The 24,518-nt window shown below is 43.5% G+C and overlaps 1 protein-coding gene across 1 annotated transcript in view; it reads left to right on the forward strand.

The window, feature by feature from the left end:
* The window catches only part of PEDS1 (plasmanylethanolamine desaturase 1), a 246,016-nt gene that overhangs the window by 48,021 nt on the left and 173,477 nt on the right, over positions 1-24,518 (forward strand). Inside the window, exon 2 of the mRNA XM_086932466.1 lies at positions 9,901-10,020. Coding sequence (XP_086788592.1) covers positions 9,901-10,020 — 120 coding nt within the window. The remainder of the gene's footprint in view (positions 1-9,900; positions 10,021-24,518) is intronic.

Here is a 24,518-nt window from a genome sequence, read left to right on the forward strand (position 1 = left end):
GTCAAGCAAATTAGGGGGTTGCGTCCCAGCAAAAATGGCGGCAACATTACATCAGAACATATGAATTGTATATTTATCATAGAGAGGACCATCCTGCCCAATGAAGAAAACATTATGAATTACAAAGACATTAGAAAATGATACCAATCATATAACGGACAAATAAGAGAGGACATATAAAGAATAAAAGGAAGAAAAGAGACAGGACAGAAAGAGCAATCGGAGGGAGCTTCCCTAAGGAGAGGAGATCGCAGGGTCTGGATGCGCTATAATTGTCTAGGGGCTGGGCTGGGGACCAAAGAAGGCCCGAGGGATGGAAAAATACGTCTCTAGATTCAAATGAGTCAGCCAGGGGAGTCTGGTGTATGCCCTCTAGCCAATGGCTCAATTGAATCCTCAAACAGTTACAGGGCCCTTAATCGGGGGTGGGGGAGGGACCATTCAAGAGTGCCCAGTCTTGGAGATATGTATCAATAGCTGCCAGATGCGCTCAAAGCGCGTGTCTGTATGATTAATGCGGGCTGTAAGTAATTCGAAAGCTAGAACATTCCACAACCGAAGACACCAAAGGGCAATAGGGGGAGGATGTGGTTTCTTCCAATATAAGGCAATGAATTGTCTAGCCGCCCCCAGCAGATTAAGGATTAGGTGCGACTTGGCATTTGTCATTGCTGTCAATGTGGTTGTTTTAACCCCCAGGGGCACAATCAATGGTGAGGAAGGAATCTGGAAGCCCACCACTTCTTTGATATAGCTGATGATCTCATTCCGAAATAAGGTAAGACCAGGACAAGACCAGAAAATATGCACACCACGCACCAGAGCACAGGACTCAGTTATGCAAGGACACAAGAAAACACTAGACTTTGAGACTGCCAGACCCCAGCAGAAGTCTACAAGATACAGCCTCTGTCAGACATTGAGCAGGACATAGCAGGGTGCAAAGCCACTGTCAGACACCGGGGGATGTCTCACGAGCTAGGACTGTGCACGCCCACCATCAGGCATCATACCTGGTTAGGAATGAGACTCAATCAGGGTCAAACACCAGGCACACAAACCCTGTCACTCGCCAAGCGTCTGAAAGAACTAGGGACAGCTCTATGCGACACCTTTCACAAGGAAACAGGGACGCAGGCTCTATTGGACATGAATGTGCAATTCCAAAATGGCACCACACCGCACTATGTACTATCCGAGCCCACTTGCATGTCAATAATTGTCCACTCCACAGACCCAGGTGTCAGCAGAGGCTGGTTCACTTTTAATGGGACTGTGACAGAACTTCTCAATAGGACTACATACTTTTAATGGTGCAGGCAGCACATTCGAAGCAGGCAGGATATTTTAATCTTAAAGCACCCGCACAATCACTTCTTAGCAAGGCTGGTTCACTTTAATGTGAGAGTGACAGAACGTCCGCATTAAGCACTATATGTTGGTGAGACATTCACAAAAGATCGCAGCAGAGATTATGTACTTTCAATAGCAGAGTACAGCACTTTTCAAGCGTGTGGGTGTGCATTTAATGTGCTACCACAGTCCTTTCCTATCAAGGCTAGTTCACTTTTAAGAGGGGGTGGTATAACTTCTAAGATGGGTGTGTATACTCTTTACTGGAGCAGTCCCAGAAGCTAGCAGCAGTTTGGAAATATATGTGTGTTATCTTACAAATCACATAAAAAAATATGAAAGGTTTTCGTGAGATATGTTGTGTCCCCATATATTTTTTGTTATTTACAATTTCTATAACAAATGTAGTTGTCCTTATCTCTTATGTACAGTTAATTTAACCTTTGGTTTGCTAGTAAAACTGAATTACTGTGTCACAAAATGATGCACGCCTAAAAATGCTGTTAATATGATCTCTGGTTTGCTAGTAATAATTGGCTTGGGCAGGTGAGTGTCAGGATTAGGGCAAATCGCTTCACAAATGGGCAACGATGTGAAAAAGAAAGGCGAACGGAGGACAGAAATCGCATATTGTAGTTGTGGGTGTGGTGAAGTATAAACGTAATAGTGGTATATGAGCGGAGACCGTGCGGAACTCTCTCTCCACCTTCTCCTTTCTTTCTCACCAGTTTGCCTGTCGGCATCAGCTCTCCTTTATAATTTTCAAGGTTGGGTTACTTGTAAATACTGTTTTCTATTTGACAGCTGTCATCACCTTTTACAGGGTGATCTTTTCATAGGTCCCTTTGTAGAGTCCTATTGCAGGTGCAAGAGGTGCCCCAGTGTCATAAGGCTGGTAGTGTTGCAGAGAGTCTTGTTGTAGGTGTAACGCTTTAGCAGTGACTTTGGTCCGCTACCTCCTTAGTCACCATTGCACGAGTCTCACCGCAGTACGAGGGGACATCGGTGGCTGCAGCACAACTGGGTGGCCAGAAGATCCATCCTGTGAATAAATAGCTGGCAATAGGTTCAAACTCCGCCTTTGGACTGACACTTTGTATTGAGGCCCTTTGAAATGGCTGTTGTAGGACAAAGGCTGAAATTGTCACTGTAGTGGGAGAGTCTGATGATGGAGTTTTCAGGCATGCAACAAGCAACCGTTTGACGCATTCCTACGCAGGGTGCGACTTGATTTGGGCCATTGTTTGATCTGATGTATATGTATTATTCTCTGTATAGATCTTTGTGGAACTCCAGATTATCTGGAGAGCAGTGGAGCCCTGTACAAGGGCTGGGGCTGCGAGGTACCATTCAAATGATTTAAAAAGGCGGTTATCAGTAGATGGTGAATCATTTGGAGTGGATATCCAGTGTACTCTGAACAAGTGAGTCTTCTGCTCCTTCCTCAACGGAGGAGCATTGGACAGCTTCTAATGTTTGTGTCGATATTGCTCAAGATCCTAAGAAGATGGATGATCCCTAGAAGTGCGTTACGTTTTTTTTTTTTTTTTTAATAAACGATGTTAACAAAGTTGGTTTGCATTAAGTAGTGCTTGTGTGTGTTTTTTCAATGTATTTGTACTCTGATCTTTCACCTGACTCTGCCTGGCAGCGTTAACTTCTCTCCAGGGATTGAATCCTTTCTAGTACATGCTGCACTTGCAGTAAATTAATTGCATTAGAGTCTATGCTGCGTAGCTGCTTGCTGAGGGGGTTAAACAAGTGGCTGTTTTGTGCTCGACAGCGGGCTGCGAATGAAGCCAGGCAGCCCGTGGGTGCAGCTGCTCGGGATTACAAAGGCTGCTTTCTACTTTATTGTGCAGCATGCGAGGGGATGTTCAGTTAAAACTGGTTCTCATGAGAGCGGCATGAAGAAGGATGCTCTGCTCATACAGTACTGTTTCCAAGCATTCACTGTAAAGGTAGGTGTGTCTTCTCTATTGCATTGTAGCATATACCATAAATACTTTATTTCGGCATTCTTGCAGGTCATAAGTATTGGAATGTGCCATGATTAGAATTCAAGAAAGGCACCAATTTAAAACATGACCTAGGAATTAAAAGGAAAAAGCCTTCTAAGAAATTGGGGCCTGTAAGTGTACAATTGATAGGTGTAAAAAGTTAACAAGTTCTCAGCTTTGCACTCCTCTCTTGGTGTCTTTTAAGATTCCAGAGGTAATAACATAGCTTAAAAGAACTGACAATGGCAGCTGGTATGACTTATAAGTGAAAGTTATTCTAAGTTACTGGTAAGGTGTTGGCACTCAGTGTCACATGTCCTGCGTAATTCATCATTGCACTCGTGCATCCATCCATCCATCCATCCATCCATTCATCCACCCACTCATTCTTCCAATCAACCACTCCTCCATCCACAGTAAGACTTAAAACCGGTATATGCAAGATAAATTACGACAAAAATTTTGCATAATAAAAAATGTTTGTGCCTAAAGAAAGGGGATGTATTCGTGCAATACAAACCAAGCGAGAAAAAAAATCAGCACCTGCAGAACATTTTCGAGTAGAGCCTCACATAGTATATACAGAATATGACAATACTGTCTTAAAGATGTGATGGCTTTAGCATATGGCTTACATAATGAATGTGTCAACTGTACTGCCTGTTTCCAAACTTTTCATAATACACAGATTAGACCTCTGGAAAATGGCATTACCTTTGGCATTTAAACAACCCAGCCTATAAGATTCATCATTGATTCATCAACTCAAGCCCACAGTATTAAGCTCACGCTTTCCAGAGGGCACCCATCGGGCATAGTCCTTAAATTGCACATAATTGCTTATTTATGGTTCCCGAAACAACTTACAGATCCTCCTAAGAGGTCATAATAAGTATTCTCACAGTTCAAATAATATTACCCCCATCGTTTATCAGAATGAGTACCAACACCAAAACCCTTGCCTACTACCATATTCGCGGAGATTCCAGGTAACCTAACTACAGGCTTTTAAATGCAATGATAGAAAACCTACATTTCACAGGAAACCAGGTTATTTTCATAATTTCCAGCTATGTTTTGAAAAATATGCAGTAGAGGCATATTTATGTGGTAAATTCTGCAACCGCTGTATCACATACATTCACCCGCCATCACTAGGGAACATTGTTTCATCAACAATTCATTCATGAATGCTAAACTAAAATTAAGTGGCCATTTCTAGCAACCCTTTCAAGAAAACATTTCTTTCAAGCTAAATCTCCTTTAATAAACATGTAATATGAAAAAATACATAATGGATAACTCGGTCATATGATCCAATATGGCCTTGTGGGGGTTCTGTTGACATTCACAAACCACTCAGCCTTTGTCCTTGTGCTTTATCAAGCCAACAGAACGCCCCTAAGTTTGTACACTTGCCTATAATTTATTCCAGTATCCTAAAAAAATATATATATATATTTATATGAATACAAAATGAAAAAAGAACAAAGGTTCAAGATTATTTATAATTAGGGATGGGTGGAATTTGCATTATCGCGTTACGCAAATATCCGCGAAACTGTTAAAATCTCTGTGAACACGCAGAAATTCCGCAAACATGCGGAATTGCTTGTTCACAATGCTTTTTTTACTGTTTGCAATCACTGTTTGCGTGCTCGGGGAGAAATATCTTGCGTACACGCATTTGGGAATGCAAGCAAGCAAAAATTTTCTCGAAGTCACAGAATGCACAATTTTGGGCAATTTCGCGTTCTCCGCGGAACGCAAAATTACCCAAATGCCGCAAATTCCGCGAACGGAACGGAATTTACCGCCCATGCCTAGTTATAATTAGGAAAAGTTCATTTAAAATTTATATATGAAACCAATTTAAACTACTCAAACCTCAGAATTAAAAGTTATAGTTAGAACTTTATGCTGTAATTTGCATCCCTCCGAAAACTTACTATAAGTTCCGCAACCCCGTACACAGTGTTGTCAGCTCGCTATTCACAGTAAATGAACTACAACTTACTCCTCCACCATGTGTAATTGAAATCATTAGAAATGTCATGAGTCTTGTTATGAATGCTATAAGTGATGTAATATGAGAGGGTGAAAGCAGTGTATGGGGATGGCTCGAGTTCGTTATTTTCTGTTGCTAGCGAGTTAACGAAACCGTGTACAGAGGAGCGCGCAGTCAAGCAAGTTTTGGCTGGGGTGCGAATTATAGAGCTTTAAAAATGCTACCTCTGGGTGGAAGCATATTTTTGTTTACCTACAGCGCTCTTGCAGGCAGGCAAACATGCATTGCTCCCTTCCGGCTGGAGCAAGCAAAAACAGCTGCTCCCACCAGGTAGAGCAATGCCAGCACCCCGGATTGCCCCCAACTTGCTGTTTGGTTAGTATCAGGGCACCCACTCACAAAGAACACAAGCCCTGGGAGGTGGTCCCTGGTGCCACTCTGGGCTTGGGGAGGCTGGCTGTGCATCGCCCCCAGATGTCCATGACACATTCCCAGGGGGTCCTCAGGCAGCAGTTTTAAAAGCACTGCAAATTTTCTTGTAGAATTAGCAGTTTTTGAGCAACAATAAGTGTCAAGATAACACTATTGATTAATGTACCTGCTGGAGAGAGAGGAGTTTTGTGCAGTAGCAGGTTTGACTTATCTAATGTAGCACAGAGGGTTAATATGCCTGCTGCAAATAACCTGTGCCATGCATTTTGAAAAACAGTATTTTATGTGCATACGTCAGTGGGTTACTGCTTTTGTCACAGATTCTTGTGTTACTCTGCAGCTCTTAAGAGACAATCATAATCTAGCACAGTGACCTATAAACTGTCCTCAAGGAGCTGCTTATGCACTGCATGGTACAAGTTAGTAACTTGTGTTTTTTTTCCCAGTCTTTCATTATCCGGATGCTGCTAAAAGGGTTTATTTGGGTGGAAATACATTTGATTGTTAGTCAATGCTAACCACTGTGTTATGTTCTGAATCCCGAGTTTGTGCTTTTCCAGACTAAGCACTCTTTAAAAATGCCTACCAGTATTAAAGACGTAAATCCTACACCTTGTAGTCCCCGTACCCTTATGTCACATTTTCTCTAAACTGATTTACAAATATGATTCACTGTCTCTATATGTGTGTGATGTAAAGTGCTCTGACATCAAACAATGGTATGAGAGATGCTATAAAACAAATAAAATACATGTGACAGATGTGTTGTGGAGAAATGAGAGGCACTGTTGAAGGGTGATAATAAGGGAATCATTGAAAACCCCCACAAAGATTGTTGTATCCTGGTCCATTGTAGGGTCATCTTTTACTATTCTCTAAAAGCTAATACAATTCAATATATAATGATAAATGTATTGTAGAATGCACCATTGTATCCTAAATTTTCTTGTGGGGAGAACCTCCCAAAGCCCCCTTTGTAGTGGTCAGGCTCACTCACTGCACTTGGTGTGCACTGTATGGGGACTGGTCTGAAAACATTTGCCAGGGCTACTTTGGGATTCCTGGCAGGAGCAGGGGCCTTGTACTGTGAAATAAAACTAACCATTTAAAAGTTAATCGTGCAGCACCAACCTTCCCAATAACATTTTCTGTTTTTCCAAAACTCTTATCAATATAAAATTCTAAAATCCTTAGTAATTTGAGTATTTCTTTTGTGTGCGCATGTGTTTCATTTTTTTTTAATTACTTTTAATGTTTTGAAATTTAAATCATTCAAATTGCTGGTGGTCCCTGGCTTCCGGTGGAGAGTCAATGGGGGTCCTCGGGAGTCAAAAGTTTGGGAACCACTGCCTTAAAATATAATGTTTTGGCCTGGGGATTGGGTCCCCAGGGCCACTATTGGCTAGGGGAGGGGGCCGTGCCCCCCCCCTTAAAAGCCCCATGGTGATGGAATGGCTGGGATCCCTTGTGGTTCGGGGAGGGAGGTGGGGCCTCTTGCCCCCATTCCATTTGGAGAAAAAAAATAGGCCCTGGGGGATGGTATCGCTAGAGTAAGTGACTTGCGGTGGAAACTACTCCAAAGGCCTGCATGGCATGAAGTTGGCTACCTGCGAGTGTGCGGCCAGTTACATACCACACATGGCGAAGGTAGAGTGAGGTTGGCTGTTTGCTTTACGTATTGTAATACAAAATTATTTTATGCTAAAAAAAGTCTAGAAATTCACTGAAAAGTAATATCATTAGGTGAAAATTTCAATGACAATGTTGCGTTTTAAACTCTGAATTCACCAGTTATAGGTATCTCTGAGGAAGTATAACTCGCACCCTCACCATGCCCCGATAATTACCCCACATATTACATCACTCAGGACTTCTCTTTGACCTAATTGAAAATATCACTGAAGAGTTGGCAATGAAAGTATTAATGAGAACTGTGCAGGGCAAGGACACGAGTTGTAGTTACTTGAGATGACCATAACCAGGTAGTTTTCATGTTTTCTTTTGTTAAAAACTTTGTCACTCAAATTTTCACCTAACTAGAACGTTACTTCAAACATTTCTTTTCCTTTCCCCTATGAATGTGTGTGTGTATGTGTGTACAGATCTACGGAGTATAATATGTTATTTTTTACCATTCTTGAATGTGGGGAGAGGCCATGGCCACTGAGGAGAAGCCTTAAGTGAGTCATGATGCTACTTTCTCTAACAATGATAATCCATAGATTATTATCTGTACATATGCGTATATGATTTATGCCATATTTTTGTGTGCCTTTTTTTAGCACAAGGTATTTAACCAAAGCCAGGATGCAAGGGGGTAAGTTTGTGCAGTATGGTAATGTCACATTGAAGGGAAATTTGTGACTGCTAGGAGATGTTTCCCTATTTAAAGGAGCTATCACATGTAATTTGTGCGGCAGTAAATAGTCTTTTTATCTTATCCATTTTACTGCGGTAATAAACTCTAATTTGAACTTTGCACTGCTGTAATGTGTGAAGTTTTTTTTTTTTTTTTTTAGTACAGTTGCTTTAAATAACGTACAACTGGGCCACAATTATTGTCACGTTATGATATAAATATATATTTAGCACAAAGCTAGTTGTAAAGCAACAGGAGCAATAGGTACGTTAACAAGAGTGGTCACGGAAGTTTCGTCAATCTTACTTTTCAGTATTTGTGATATTCTTCACAGATTTGTGTGAGACTCTGGGCAATAGCTCAATTAATCTTCCTGAGGTCCCCCAGCGCTGGGACACCTCTCCGGAGGTAGCTGTGCGCTTTACAAATGCAGGTATTATTATTATTATTATTATTATTATTATTATTGAGGAAACCAAAAGCTCTTGTTACTTGTAGATGAGCTGTTCCACAAATGGCTGTTTTTCTTCCCCCACAAATGGCGCGGAGATGAAAATTTGACCGAATTGATAACCACATTCTCAGTGCGGATTAGGCTAGTCTTACATTTTGTTTTTCTTCTTTTATTATTTTAGAGTGACCATTGTGCTGCAGAAATTCAATTACTGTGTCAAGTCTGGAAGTGTCATTTGGGAGAGGTGGGTGGGTGTGTGTGTGTGTGTGTGTGCGCACACGCACACCATAGGGGTTCTTCATCTTGCCATTCATGAAAGGTCATAGGTTGAGGCATACTGACTTGAAGGTAAATATGGCGGACCTAGAATACAATAACGTCTGACTTAGGGGTGTGTGTGTACCATTGGGGTTCTTCATCATGTGTCTACATGGAAGATACTTTTGAGTCATGAACCTTAGTGTTTGGTATGGTGGTAGGCTGGGTATTGCCTCCTTGCTGGTGCATTGGCCATTTAAAAGTCTGGTTCAGGGATGAACTCAATGACTGCAGTGAAGGGAAAGTTGATGCAGAACTGTCTTGGTGTTCTTGACAGTTATGTTGAGCCTGTTGTCAACATGAAATCTAAGGGCACTTGTACATACAGTTGAACTGTGAATCCTGTGTTGGTCTCTACTGAGAGCTATTCTTGAACTTGTCCTTGTCGATAAACATAACCATTTTTCAGGTGAAAAGGGGATGAGCTTCAAGCATGCCTTTGATATCTAAGTTTGGATTAATTAAGAGAACATTCCTCAAGCTATTGATGTCGTTGCTGGATGACTATTTTACGTTAATGTGACTGATAAAAGATTCTTTTTAGTCCCCCTCATAGATTTTTTAGGGCAATTATTAGTCGTATTATAGGGCATTAATAGTTTAAACATGTTTTACCTTAAAAAATACCTTTCACCACATGCTTCATCAGCATTTAAATTCCTCATTTTCTAGATAGAACATGGCCCTATGTTATGCCTCAAAAGCATAAAAGATGTGCGTTCCCAGCAGATGTTAATCTTTGTGCTTTGGTTTAGTGCGAAACAGATGTGGAAAATAAGTCTAGATGAAAGATGTGTGCATGTTTAGAGGAATATATATTATTACGTACTGCACATTGGTTGGATTTCTCATCTTTTTTTTTATGTGGTTCAGTTGCACTGCTGTTCTGTAAGCATGTCATACATAATGTGTAAGCTGATCAAAGCTGATATGGACTGATTACAATTAATCTGTTTCCTTCTTTGTTTTTCCACAGGGAAACGTTTACAAGAATGGATTTCCGTGATTTCATGCTTCTTTTTACTTTCATTCAACTTTTGCAATCTTATACTGCATTCAAGTCTGGAGCATACGGCGATGATTATAGTTGGAATACGTAAGGCCATTTTTATGTACATTTTATGTAACAGCGAGTGCAATATACATATGTCTCTGTGGAGGTTTGCTCTCTCAACGCATCAATTTGATGTTGCTTGCATAGGAACATAAATGCATCTCAGTGAGCCATTTATTCATTGAGTATAATTCATAGTTTTGAAGAGCTTTCTGAATGTCTGTTTCTGTGATGCCAACTCCATTTTAAAGGACTACTTGCAGAAAAAGGTAACTCGAAGGCCCTTTTGAGGAGGCGGAAGTTAATGATTGATTTTTGTACAGTCGTGTATACACTGTATATTTATTTTTAATGGCAAGCTAATGGAGTCATGAAAAAATGGCACAGCACTACTTGTATGGAGTGTTTAATCGGGCTTGCCTTTTTCCAGCGAGGCATATCCTCACAGTAATGAAGATCAGAAGTCCTTGGGAAGCATGATTGGCATTTGGAATAGATTTCTCGTTAGCAAATAAAGAATGAGTGGTTTGTTTACTACATTTATTGATTGTGGTTACAATAATGCACTTTATTCTGATTTCTGATGCATAAAAGGCTTCTAAGACTGATTTCAGAATGTTAAAGTTAAGAACCATGTGGAAATGTCTTGAACTTAATACACTGTATGGTGTATTCGTCTTGTACAGTTTGATGTTACTTAACACAATACAATACGGGTGTGTCATTAAAATGTAAGGTGTGCGGATTCAGGCATAGTTGCAACACAATATTTAGCTAATGCACAACCCTATCACAACTCTACTTTTTCTTTATTATGTATGAAAAAGTACAAACTGCTGGAAGTTGAACGAGAAATTCTATTCAGAATAAACCCTATCACAACTCTACTTTTTCTTTATTATGTATGAAAAAGTACAAACTGCTGGAAGTTGAACGAGAAATTCTATTCAGAATCCTAAATTGACATAAGACGCATAAAGTACAACAGTGGTCTGCTATACGATGCAAATCTGATGATGTAACTTAACTACCATACATGCCCTTTTAATAGAGATTGTGAGCGTCTTCCCACTGTGTCCCAAAGAAATGAATGTCAAGACCAAAAATGTTTGATTTTAAATGTCTTTATCAGTTTATCCTCTGATAAATCATCTAATGCTTGCGCTGTGAAAATACCAGTGCATTACAATACGTTCTACTGTAAAACTACAAATGCAAACATAATGTTTCCTGGTACATAATGGATACTCTGTGTTTTAAAGTGTGTTATAAGTAACTCACTAAGATCAAATCTACAAATGCTCTTTCGACATCTGTGCCACAGTGCTGTTTCGACATTTGTGCCACAGTGCTGTTTCGACATTTGTGCCACAGTGCTGTTTCGACATTTGTGTCACAGTGCCGTTTCGACATTTTGCCACTTTACGTTCATCTGACTATATTGCAACCAATGTTCCCTCTAATTTTTTTTCTCTGTGTGCGGCAGTGGAGGGTCTCTGTGCGCTGCAACCATGGCTATGTGCACCAGGAACCAAACCGTGCGTGACTGCGACGCCAAATGGCACTCAAAACGTTTACTTTAAAAAGTGAAAAGATGGTGCATTTTCACACATACAGAGCCAAAATAAGTGTCTTAAAGGCAGTTTGCAAATTTATTGTATTGCCTGTATTTTCATTGTTGTGTCTGACTGCTGTTGTCTGTCTTCCCCGCTGCCTGTACGTGGTCCGTGCCCCTTTTACTCCCCTCTGTTCCCCTCACTGTCCCTGTGCTCTCTCTGCCCGGTCTTTGCTTCTGTACCCCTCGCTGCCCGTGTCTCTGCCCAGTTTTCCCTTCTGTTCCCCTCGCCTCGCTGCCTCGTGCCTATCTGCCCGTTCTGCCTTCTGTTCTTAACTGCCCCTATATTTCTGTATTTTGCCTGTGCGCCATTAGTTTTTTGTGCCAGTCTGCCCTTTTTTGTGACCTTCTGCCCTCTGTTCCCCTCGTTTTTGTGCCTTTCTGCCCTCTGTCCCACTCGTTTTTGTGCTTTGGGCCATCTGCCCCACTCGTTTTGTGCCCTTCTGCCCTCTGTCCCACTCGTTTTTGTGCCCTTCTGCCCTCTGTCCCACTCGTTTTTGTGCCCTTCTGCCCTCTGTCCCACTCGTTTTTGTGCCCTTCTGCCCTCTGTCCCACTCGTTTTTTCCTTGTTTTATGCCCCTCTTGCCTTCTGTTCCGCTCATTTACCCATCCGCTGTGCCCCCTGCGGCCCCACCCTCCGATCTGCCCACCGTGGCCTTTTGTTTAAATATTGCTGTTAATCAGAGCCCCTTCACGGGCTCCGATTAACATCAATACTTAAACAAAAAGCCACCGTCTGCCCAGCGCTTTACTAACAAAAGCGTAGAGATAGTTTCCAAACACGGCGTGTGCTAAAGTACACGCTGTGTTTTGAGTGTGTCCACGCTTTTGTTAGTTAAGCGCGGGGCAGACTGTGGCTTTTTGTTTAAGTATTGATGTTAATCGGAGCCCGTGAAGGGGCTCCGATTTAACAGTAATATTTAAACAAAAGGCCACAGTCAGCCCCGCGCTCCCACATAGCCACCAGCCCCCCCGCCTCCTTACCTACACTCGTCATGTTTCCGCCGCTCGCTTTTTCAAAGCGGCCGGCGGCGCGACTCTCTCGCGACGTCCTGTGTGTGCGCTCCTAGCGAGTCGGTGCGCGGGGATGTAAGGAGAGGTGTGCGTGCGCGCACCCTAGAGGGAACGGTGATAGCAACAAAATGCTGACAACGTGAAAGTGTGTTTAGTTGCTAATTAACTATTTAGAGTGTTTATTTTCGGGTGCTGAACTTGGGGACGCAAGTCAATATTTGATCCAAGATCTTACTTCCACCCTGAACTTGATTTTAACTCGGTAGATGTACTTTTCTAATACCTGCTTTATTGGACTCGAACTAAGGGTTCTGAAGGCAATGGTCCGGCCGAAATAATGACAATTGAGCTGTGGCAGTCAAAGACATGGGGTGTGCACCAAAAGGACCTTGAACTTCAGTTTGCATAACAGATGCTGGTGGAGTGCACGTGGACCTTATTTAGCGTCAGTTCTTTGTAAAGCTTTTCCTCGAATACCCAGACATAGGGACCTAATCAGGCAAGTTAATAGCATCCTCCTTTGTGGTTACTATAAACAAACCAATGCATATGTTATTTGAATATGCCATACCGATGAAAATAAATATGGCCTAATAACACGGTATTTTGGAGCATGGTTACTAATAAACACATATTCAGTAGCTACCACAGCACAAACGTAAAATGCTATGGTATTGGCGCAGTACAGTGCAACACACATGAGAAAACACTTACTGTTTCACCGAATGGATGCATGCAATAGTGACGAGGGAAAAAAATAATCAGTGTAATTTTTCTCTCGGTACATAGATTTAACCCGTTGTGGTTCTTATTTAATGTCCGTTTAACTCCTACCCTCAAACCCGCATGGCATAAAACATATATACAGATGCACAGTGAGTAACGTACCATTTATTAAAATTGCTGAAGGAGAAGAAAGGCATCATGGCCTATTCAGGGCACCTGTTGTGAGTCCCCCCCCCCCCCCCCCCTTTTAATATCGGCGTAACGAGCATATTACACTGTGCTCTTCTACATATGTTGTACATGTATACACAATGGAGAAAATTCCAGTTCCAGTGATTATTGCTTTACTGAAAGGGTTAATATAGAATTTTACAAATGTTCATGTAAATATCAGTATAAAGAGGAAGTTGATCTACAGATGGTGATAATCACTCTTAGTAAGTTGGGCTGAGACGCACAGCCTTATGTTACAGAACATCCCACAGATCTTTAAAGAGTAGTATTTTTAAAGAATGGGATCTTGCATTATGAGGAAGCCTAAAGACAAATGAACGAAAAATTAAGCAAAGGACAAAATATGAAGCTCATGTCGTTCATTGGTTTCTCTCTGGCGTTCTCCCTCAAGCTTTCCTTCGTATCCTCCCTGTCTCCCCATGCATTCTCTCATGCTTATCCTTTAGTGCACCCCTTCTTTGTTAGGTCTTGCCCACAGATACCTTTTGCTATATGTTGTCAAAATAAATATTATGGACAGTACCACTGCATGCAGTAGGCTTTGGCCCAGCCTATTGCTTATATTTGGTTGGTTTTCTTGGAAGTCGTATTTGCGTGCTTCATATTTGGTGATTTACCTTACTCTTTTTATTTGTCCCTGCTCTGGAGCATAGCATCATTACCATCATTTTTTTATTGTATGACTTGGATCCTTCCACTGCTCTCATTCATGGAACAATTAGAACATGGTTTCTTGCACACCCCCATGTGCTGCTTCCCCCTTTACCTCCATGCCCATATTCTCCATGTTGGCCCCCATTTCTTGCCCACCAACCTTCTTAGAGCGTTGTTGTTTTCCCTGCCTCTCCTGCACGGCTTAAAAGAAAAAAGTAGCATTGCATCTGGCTCCTTCCTTAATCCCTAATTCCTCGTTCCTCATTTTTAGCCACTTGGTGGTGCTTACTTTATACTACACTGTTGCTCCTCCGCTCTCATTAATACAGGACTAGATGGATAGAAAAGTAGGCTTGGGGGAGTTCCGCAAACACTCTGTCACGTGGAGTTTCACAACCAGCGGAGCGCGCTGGGCTATGCTGATTTTTAGCGCCAAGCGTTTGTCCCGCGCTGGAACGTCCGTTCGAATGGCATCATGCGCAGTGCAAGAGGGGATGCTTCTTTTTGCTACTCGAGTAGAATTTCTACTCGAGTGACCGCTTCCTTAACGGGAACGGATGGTTTCTCAATGCAAGCGGTCACGACCATCCACGAATGCCTGCATTTCACTGGGAGGTAGTCTAGCATTGTATTGTCCACGGTCGCCAACGTAAAGTTGACAGGCGAGGAAAAAACTTCACTCCACAGAGCAGAGTTTTGGGGAACCCCTCGTAGAGTGTGGAAAACCTTACAACCGCCCGGGCCTATAGAAAAGATGATTGGATGTGTAAGATGGAGACCTGTTGCTGTATAAATGTTGCTTCCCAGTAAGTTGTCAAAAGTTGCTAACTGAATAAAATCCTGTTTACCACTTTATTAAATTGTGAGTATCCCAGATGACCAGTCTGAAGTTAAACTTGATTTATGCACTCCAGAATATGAAGAATCTGGTGTGTTGTTGATATATGCTACTTCTTGAGTAACCAGCTCCTGACCATTTTTCGAATAATTCAGTTATTGACTAGCTGAGTAGTGAGCTCTACGGTTTGCTTTCATGGTTGCTAGACACTAGTCGGCCAAGAAGCTCGCGATTCATTTTATTTTGCTTGTTATCAACGAAAAGGGACTGTTTTCTCTGTAATTTGGCCCCCCGTTTAATGGAGCATCGGATATCAGTTTAGCGGTAGCTGCTTGATTGTTTCTACCACGCTCTTAGCAACCTGGAACATTTGATAAAAGCTATTTACTGAGTTACTGATTTACTAATCCTTTAACCCCTTCCATGCTGATGACGGCCCCCATCCGTCATGCATTACAGTGCTCGTGTGCTGATGACGGCTGGGGGCCGTCATGAAGCCATTGATTCTTTAAAAGCTCAGCACACGAGAAAAATCGGCCCAGCATGGAAGGGGTTAACAAGCTGCGATGTCTTGTTTACCTACCAGACTGCACACGCACAGGAAAGATCAACTGGCTGCGGTAGAATGGTTATTGATGCTGTACTAGGGGTATAGACGATTAGCACTCTCTAAATCCTTGTTAGATCCTCTTAGGAGATGGTGTTTTGCTTTGCCAATCACAATTTTGTATGCTTTTGGTACTTTTACGACTTCTATGTCCGATGACGGCCTTGTGGGAACGCTTAAGCTCAATACAGGTGGTCTGAGTAGGTCATAGAGACAAGTCATTGGTCAATGCTATGGACCTGATATGTTTAAATATGAAAAAGTTGAAACCAAGGTAGAAAGCCTGACTTTTTTTAACATATACATCATTTATGAAAGTCACATGACCTTTAAGGATGTATTGTTACTACAGTGTTCAAACTTGCATGCAGGTGTTTTGCTAGAGAATCTTAGAGATTACCATAGTAGCAAAGGGTTTTGTTGTTGGTTACCACTAGTGACAAACCTTAGAGGTAGAAGATTTGCATTGTGAGAATTCTTGTTATGCCGCTTTAGGAAGGGTTGTATATTTTGCCAACTTGCAATTTTGTACGTATAATTTTATGATTGATAAGGATAGTTGCCTCTTAGAAAAGGTTATGCAAAATACTGTTGGCCTGAATTGGCTATGGTGATTAACTAGTAACAATGGTTATGGGTATGATTGGTTCTTTGCAAAAATGTCATCTTACATAGATGCTTTCAGATCACAGGCAATGTTTTCGGTATGGGTCCCACTTCTGGTTTTCCTCTCTGATAAACCCTGCGGGTAGTAGATTTGTAATTTGATAATCCTTGTTAACCCGCTGAAGGCGTTCAATTGCTGCTTGAATAATTAAGCACGCAGAAACAGAATGAGCCCAGGCTGTCTTGTTCTTCTTTGATGTGAACAGCGTTGATGATGTGAAGATTGTGGTAAACAGTTTAGGGGTTAGCCACCCCGCCGAGGGCTCACCGTCAGAAGAGGAAAAGAGAAACCGCTAAATCTGTGGCGGATATATATATATATATATATATATATATATATATATATATATATATATATATATTATCCTTCTGGTAGTCACCAATAGGTAGTAGAACCATGTTATAGTTGGAGCCATGTTTCCATAGAAAATGTGTTTTTTGGCTTGCCTATATCTTTGGCACCTTTTGACGAATCTGCACAAAACTTTCCAAAGAAGGTGCCCCACTGATTCTAGTTGTGCATGGAAAGTTTTAGGCCGATCCGAAAAAAGGGAAGGTAGTCAAAAGAAGTGGGATTTTGAACACGACTACAGTCTGAACCGCTGGACGAAATGATGGCAAATTTGGCAGAAAGCTAGCGCCTGGTCCAGAAAGAGTGCTTTTTTTGTTATTTGGTGTAAATCCGTTCAGTAGTTTTAGAATAATTGAAACATTTGTACATCTAGAGGCGAAGACCCTTCGAGACTCCTACTCGGGCCTACGTGACCTCACGCTCCAGGTGCAGTGCTGTGATTGGCTGGCCACAACCGGTGTAGAAAGTGCAACTACCATTTTATGAAGTGGGACCCAATCCCGTGGGATGGGAAAAAAAGTTTAAAAAGTACAGTAGGGGGTCAAGCTAGGGGTACCCTGAACCCATGGGTGCATTGTAGGGGTCTCCAAGGAACCCCTTATGAGTTTTGAAAAGAGCAAAATAATTTTTTTTTAACACATTGTTGAAGTCGCAGACCTACCTTGACACACAGTGCGGCTCCCGATATAACATCGTGGCAGAATAACAGAAGAAAAAATACATTCACGCACTCACGCACAGAACTGCATGCACTCACTGACTCGCACACCTAGTCACAGACCCCCTTGAAATGCTCACCCACTTAGACCCCCTGAGACTCATGCACCCTCCGACTCAGTCGATTGACGCACCCATTCACAGACCAACTCAAACTCACAAACCCAGTGAGACTCATGCACCCACTCAGACATTCACCCACTCAGACCCACCCATTCACCCTCTCACAGTCCCACTCAGAGACTGATTCAACCACTCACAGTCCCACTCGGAGACTGATGCAGCCACTCGGAGACTGATGCAGCCACTCGGAGACTGATGCAGCCACTCGGAGACTGATGCAGCCACTCGGAGACTGATGCAGCCACTCGGAGACTGATGCAGCCACTCGGAGACTGATGCTCGGAGACTGATGCAGCCACTCGGAGACTGATGCAGCCACTCGGAGACTGATGCAGCCACTCGGAGACTGATGCAGCCACTCGGAGACTGATGCAGCCACTCGGAGACTGATGCAGCCACTCGGAGACTGATGCAGCCACTCGGAGACTGATGCACTCAGTCACAGCACCACTTAGACACCCATGTACTCCTAGACTCACACACCCACTCATAGCCCACTCAGGTGCTCAAGCGCCCACTCACAGACCCACTTAGAGATTTATACAACTAGTCACAGACCCATTCAGACACTTAAAAACCCAGTCATGGAGTGAGTCAGACACTCATGGACCCACTTATAGACCCACTCAGGTACTCATGCGCCATGTCTCAGACCCAGTCAAACACTCATGCTCCCACTCACAGATCCACTTAGACTCATGCTCCCACTCACAGATCCACTTAGACTCATGCACCAACTCACAGATCCACTTAGACTCATGCACCAACTCACAGATCCACTTAGACTTATGCACCCACTCAGACACTCTTGCAGTCACTCACAGACCCATTCACACATGCATGCACCCACTTAGAGACTCACTAAGACACTCTCACAGACCCATTCAGACACTCCCTCACAGAACTACCCGGAGACTCATGTACCCACTGACAGACCCACTTAGACGTTCATGCCCCCACTCATATATCGTTTCAGAGACTCTCACACCCACTCACAAACCCACTCGGGCACTCATGCACCCTCTGACAGAACCAGTCATGCACCCAGTGAGATGCACACATACACACACACACTCCCAAAGGTTACAGTTAAGAAATAAAATGTAAAAAAAAAAACTCACTGAAAAAAAACAAAAGGTTATAGGGACATTTTGGTTAGGCTCATACTTCATTTGAAGAAAACCACCGAAAATCAGCAGTTCTAGTTACCTGAGCTAATTATAACTTCTGTCCTTGCAATGCGCTGCTTATGACCTCACATATTACATCACTCATGACATGGCCAGTGACCTCACTGATGACCTCTCAAATGACATCATCCACAGAACCACTCTCACACCTAACTCACGTCCCTATACACCCACTCAACCACTCACATACCCATTCAAGTACTTACACACCCATGCACTGATTCATAGAGCCACTCGTACATCCACTCACTCACCCATACAGCCCATCGTGCACCCACTCACCAGTACAGCCACTTGCACATCCAGTCATACAGACACTAACACACCCAATTTGAAAGAAACACGTTGGGTATAGATTTCTTACCTTCGCATATCCCCAGGTGTCAGACTGGATCCGGAAAGTTTTGCTTAGCAGTACCCTTGCGCGTCAGTAGGTGGCGTCCCGCGTCTCCGTCTCTTGCGTCATACGTGCCGAGATGACGTCACGGAGATCACTTAGGCGCCACCCATGCGCGCTGGAATCAGTTCTTTCTTTTTCCGTGCCAGTAAGCGCAGATCTGGTTAGAGCCCGTACCGTGGTCATTTTTTGACTTTTTTTTTTAAACATTTTTTATTCGATTTTGTATGTTCGCACAGTACAAACGTTTCAAGCACAAACATATAGCCAAGCATTGTATCATTACATCAGAGACACATTCTAGTACGTCAGAATCACAAGTGTACATTTTTAGAGCGTTCCAGAGTGAACTTTGTACCATAATTTTAGAGCCCTTAGTCTTCCTCTGAATCCTCACTGCTATCATCTTGGTCTGGTGGCGGCTCACAAATATTCCCCCTATACTTGTTCTACGCCCCCCAAAGTTTAGTCCATTTTTTTGGGCACCCCCCTGCCACTGAACACCGCCCTTTCTGCTATCTTGGCAGCGTCCATGTCATTACACCATGCTGTTAGAGTAGCTCTTTCTGCTCTGCCCCACCTCTGTGCTATATTCCTCTTGGCCACCATCATGCCCATTGTAGCCAAACTCTGCCCTGAATGCATACAGTCATTTGGTTCCCAGATATTTATCAGGCAGCGTCTGGGCCCAGGTAGTATCATGACCCCCTCAGATTGCGACATCGTCCTCAGCACTTGTGCCCAGTATTCAGCTATTTTTGGACAATCCCATATGGTGTGGTAAAAGGTTCCTTCCTCCCCGCACCCTCTCAAACAGTAGGGGTGTGCTATATGTCCTATTTTATGTAGGGTGTGTCTCGTATAGTAGGAGCTGTGTTGAATGTGCAATTGTACAAGTCTAAGGCGCGAGGGAATGCCTTCGGGGACCCCAGTGCTTCCTGCCACTCAGTCATCACTCTCACCAATATCATTAGACCATCTTTCCCTTAGTTTTCCCATCGGATCAGGCAGATTAGTCACCAGTTTTCGATAGGTTAGGGAGGTCGCCTTCTTTGGCATGTAATCTGTTAACAATCTATCCTCCAGAGGGGACGCCTCTGGAACTTCTGAGTCAGGCGGGAGCGCTGTTACCAGGGCATGTCGAATTTGGTTATAGCAAAACATTTCAGAGGGGGCTAGGCCATATTGCTGTTGTAGCATATTGAAGGCAATCACTCCCCCCTTTTTTGCCACAAGTCTCCGATCGTGGAGATCCCAATAGCATCCCAGCGATCGAAACCTTTGCTGTGTCTGAGTTTTCCTAGTCGCTTTGTGTCCCACAGCGGAGTGAGCTGCTTGAGCACCCCTTGCCATCCTAGCTTTGCCTGAGCTATGTGCCATATCCCCAGTGTGTGACGCAGCGGTCCCAATTTTTTCAGTGACAATTGTTTATCGTAGAGGGGAGCTAGCAGGTCTGCCATACCTAACTGTTTTCTGTCTGCCTTCAGTGCCGGGTCTGTTTACGGGAGATGCACCCAGTGATTAATTACTTTTAATTGTGCTGCCCAATAATAAAGTTGTACATCTGGGAGCGCTATTCCTCCGTCGTACCAGCTGCGCACCAGTTTAGCTTGCGCTATACGTGGCGGTTTGTTGCCCCATAGCAGATTGGATACTTGTGCTGCTATTGCTTTAAAATATGCGGGTTTTACAGGGTAGGGTGTATTTTCCAAAATATACAGAAAACGAGGCAACGCCATCATTTTAAAGAGTGCCGCCTTCCCTAGCAAGGTTAGCGGTAGAGTTTCCCAGTGTCGGATATCACGCCTAAGACATTCCAGCGGCGGTTGAAGATTCATATTATAAAAGTCTTCTGCATCAGCTGTAATATGGACTTCTAAATATTTAAACTTACTTGCCGCTGTCCTTAGCGGGTAATTGTCCGGAAGACGTGGAGGAGGGCCGTGGAGCACGTACATGGTGGACTTGGACCAGTTGAGGGTGTACCCGGACGCCTGCCCTTAAGCCGTGCAGACATCTAAAAGACTGGTTATGGAACGCCTAGGGGAAGTGGGTACAGCAGGATATCGTTGGCGTAAAGGGAGATCTTCTCCTCCCAGGTATCAGTCAATCTGAAGCCATGTATCGTTGGCTCCCACCGTATCCAGGCTGCCAAGGATTCTAGCACTAAAGCGAATAATAGCGGTGACAATGGGCAGCCTTGACGTGTGCCTCGTGCCAAGGGGAAGTCCTCAGAGATGTGTCCATTAACGGTGACATGCGCCATGGGTTTCGTGTAAAGTAGTCGAACACAGGCACAAAACTTTGGGGCGAATCCTAAATTTCGCATCACTGCGAAAAGGAAGGGCCAGTGAACCATATCAAATGCCATATTTACATCTAGTGAAAGTATCACTGCTGGCTCCTGCACATATTCCGCACGAGCAAGTGCCCCGTGTAATCTTCGTAAATTAAGTGCTATGTTTTCTTCTGGGCATAAAGCCAGACTGGTCCTGATAGATGAGCTTCGATAGGTATGGTGTGAGTCTCGTCGCCAACAGCTTGGCGAGGATTTTGGCCTCTGCATTTATGAAGGAGATGGGCCGGTATGAGGTGCATTGGTCTGCCGGTTTCCCAGGTTTTAAGATGGCTATTATGGTGGCCGTACGTTGGTCTGGCGGGAGTTTCCCCGCTTTTAAACTTTCTGCGAATATGTGCAGCGTGCACGGCGTTAACGAGCCTGCCATGTTTTTATAAAATTTGATCGGTATGTCATTTGGCCCTACCACCTTGCCCGATTGTAACGCCCTAATGGCTGTATGCACCTCATCCGAGAGGTCCTTCTCCAAGTCTTGTGCCTCTTCTGGGGTCAATTTGGGCATTGCCAGATCCTTTACATAAGTCATCGCCTCCTCCTCTGAGATCGTTGAGTTTGAGAAGTAGATTGTCTGGAAGTGTTGTGCCGGTAGGTTCACTATTGTGTGTGGGTCCGTTGTGCCGCCCTTCAACTGTGCTAAGCTGCGCTACCCATCTGTCCCTTTTCTCCCTTTTGTCCAACCATGCCAGCAGCTTTCCTGCCTTATCGCCAATGTCATATATTTTGTGTCGCGTGTGTGCTAGTTGTTGTCTGGTCAGTTCCGTCAGGTGTTCCTCGTGACTTCTCTGTGCGAGGTCCAAACTGTGGGCCGCGTAGAGGGTCGGGTCCCTAGCGTGTCGGGGTTCCGCCACAGCCAAGTCTGTCTCCAGAGTTTGTAATTCTAGCTGTTTCTCTCTCTTATTAGTTACTTTGGAGGATATTGCCTGTCCCCTGAGGACTGCCTTATATGTCTCCCATAAAGTGACATAGGAAGTCACCGACCCCTCGTTCTCCTGAAAATAGTGTTTTGTCATCTTCTTTAGTTCCTTCCTAATCTTAGGGATCCTAAGGTAACCAGGACCTATCGGATAAGTCCGGCGCCTTTTCAGTTGATGGTGTGTATAGCTGAGTCGCATCGGGAAATGATCTGAGATGCCCAGTGAAGGACTGGGCTATTCTAAGGCCCAGCGGTGCCAGGGGACAACACCTGAAACCTTCGTGGGTTACCTGTTCCGGCGTACAAATGACAGAGACAGGGGACACTTCCTTCGGCGTCAAAGATCAAGGATTATTTACTGCAGGGAACACAGAAGTCACAAGAAGTACAACGCATGTAGGTTCTAGGAGACTGCTTCAAATTGTAACTGTAGATCGCTCCTTTTATACGTATTTCTGTCATAGCACAACATGGCGAACAAAAGGTTACAACTCAGTTCCCACAGTAAACTTCAAAAGGGTCGCTTTCATGTATTCAGGGTCCCGGAACATAATTACAGTAGCATCACCGGTTCCCAACTGTAAAAGTACATCATCCCATCATTAGTACATTCCATTCCGGCTGTAAATGAGTTAAGGAAGAGTCAGAAACAGGTGCAAAGGAAGACAAAGATAGGCAACAGATTGAAAAGAGTGTAAGGGGGAGTGATATCGGAAACACGATTGTAGGATCAAAGGAGACATGCCTAATGAATGCACGGCTGAAATAATAGACGGGCACGGCAAGATGAGCCTCGAGCAGGCCATCTGCCTTTGCAGTGTCATCCCCCTCGTCATAAAGACACCCTCAAAGAAACGCGTGTCTTCCGCAAGAGCTTGGGAATCCCAGGGTCACGAAGCGGACAGTGTCCGTTCGCTGGCTACTTGAGGGCAAGAGACAAAATGGATGCCGTATCTAAAATGGAACCCGTGGGTTCAGATGAAGAAACCCACAAAACAGACGAACGGTTTAGGTCAGCATAGCGAAAACGCGTACACCCACTAAACTCGTCATTTGCGGTTCATAGATACCAAACTCGTCCATATTCGAACGAGTCAAAAACACCACTTATAATTGTCACGGAACCTCACCAGTAGTCTGATTTCTATATTGTTGGTATTAGAAAGGCTACCCAAGGAGCCTAGAAAGTAATCTATTCTAGTGAGGCTGTTATTGACACTAGAGTAATATGTGTATTGTCGCTCTGCGGGGTGGTATTTCCTCCAAACATCTATCAGTCTCATCGCTTCTAATAAGCTCCCCATGCGAGACACACCCGCCCTCAGAGGGAGTCTATCCATGGAATTGTCAGCAATCGAGTTAGCCTCCACCAATGAGTAGTTCCCCCGCCGGTAGCCCAAGTAAGAATGCGATTAATTCCGGGAGGGCCACTGTGTGTAACGCTGGGGGTATGTATACTGAAAAAATATTTCGGTGTTTTCCTTCCCATTGCGTATGTATGGCAGCAAATCTCCCTGCTCCATCAGATTTAACTTCTTTTAAAATTAGTAGAAATAGCTTTTTGACTAATATTCCAACCCCCCTGGAGTTTGATGTAAAGTCAGAGTGAGCCACCATCTTATAGCCCCATCTGTCCATTGCTTTGGTAGACGTGCCTTTAAGATGCGTCTCCTGCAGTAATACCACCGCTGGGTTTGCTCTTTTTATGCACTGTAGAACCAGCCCACGCTTATTTGACTATCTTTTTGAGACTTTTGTCGTGTGTTGGTCTCGCTGGTGCTAGTAGGGATGCCTGGCTTCAAGTAACTATCTTCTGCCCTAAAGTAACTAGAACTCTCGCCATGCACTAATTACCTCCCATGTTACATTACTCAGGACATGTTCTATGATAATTATTGATGAAACTTCAGCAACCTATGAAATTGATGGCAACACTGTGCATGACGAGATTGCACGTTCTATTTATTTTAGTGTATGAGTTAGAATTGCTTGAGATTACTATAACTGGCGAATTCCAGTGTTTTGCCGCCCACTTATTCATTTTTAGGTCGAAGCCTACCAGACTTGTTTGTTAAAGACATTTTGGGGAGTTTCAGAAAGTTGACCTGGGAATGTATTCCAACCGTTGCTTGCCA

This window comes from Lissotriton vulgaris, chromosome 7 (genome assembly GCF_964263255.1).
Source record: "Lissotriton vulgaris chromosome 7, aLisVul1.2, whole genome shotgun sequence".
Taxonomy (NCBI): domain Eukaryota; kingdom Metazoa; phylum Chordata; class Amphibia; order Caudata; family Salamandridae; genus Lissotriton; species Lissotriton vulgaris.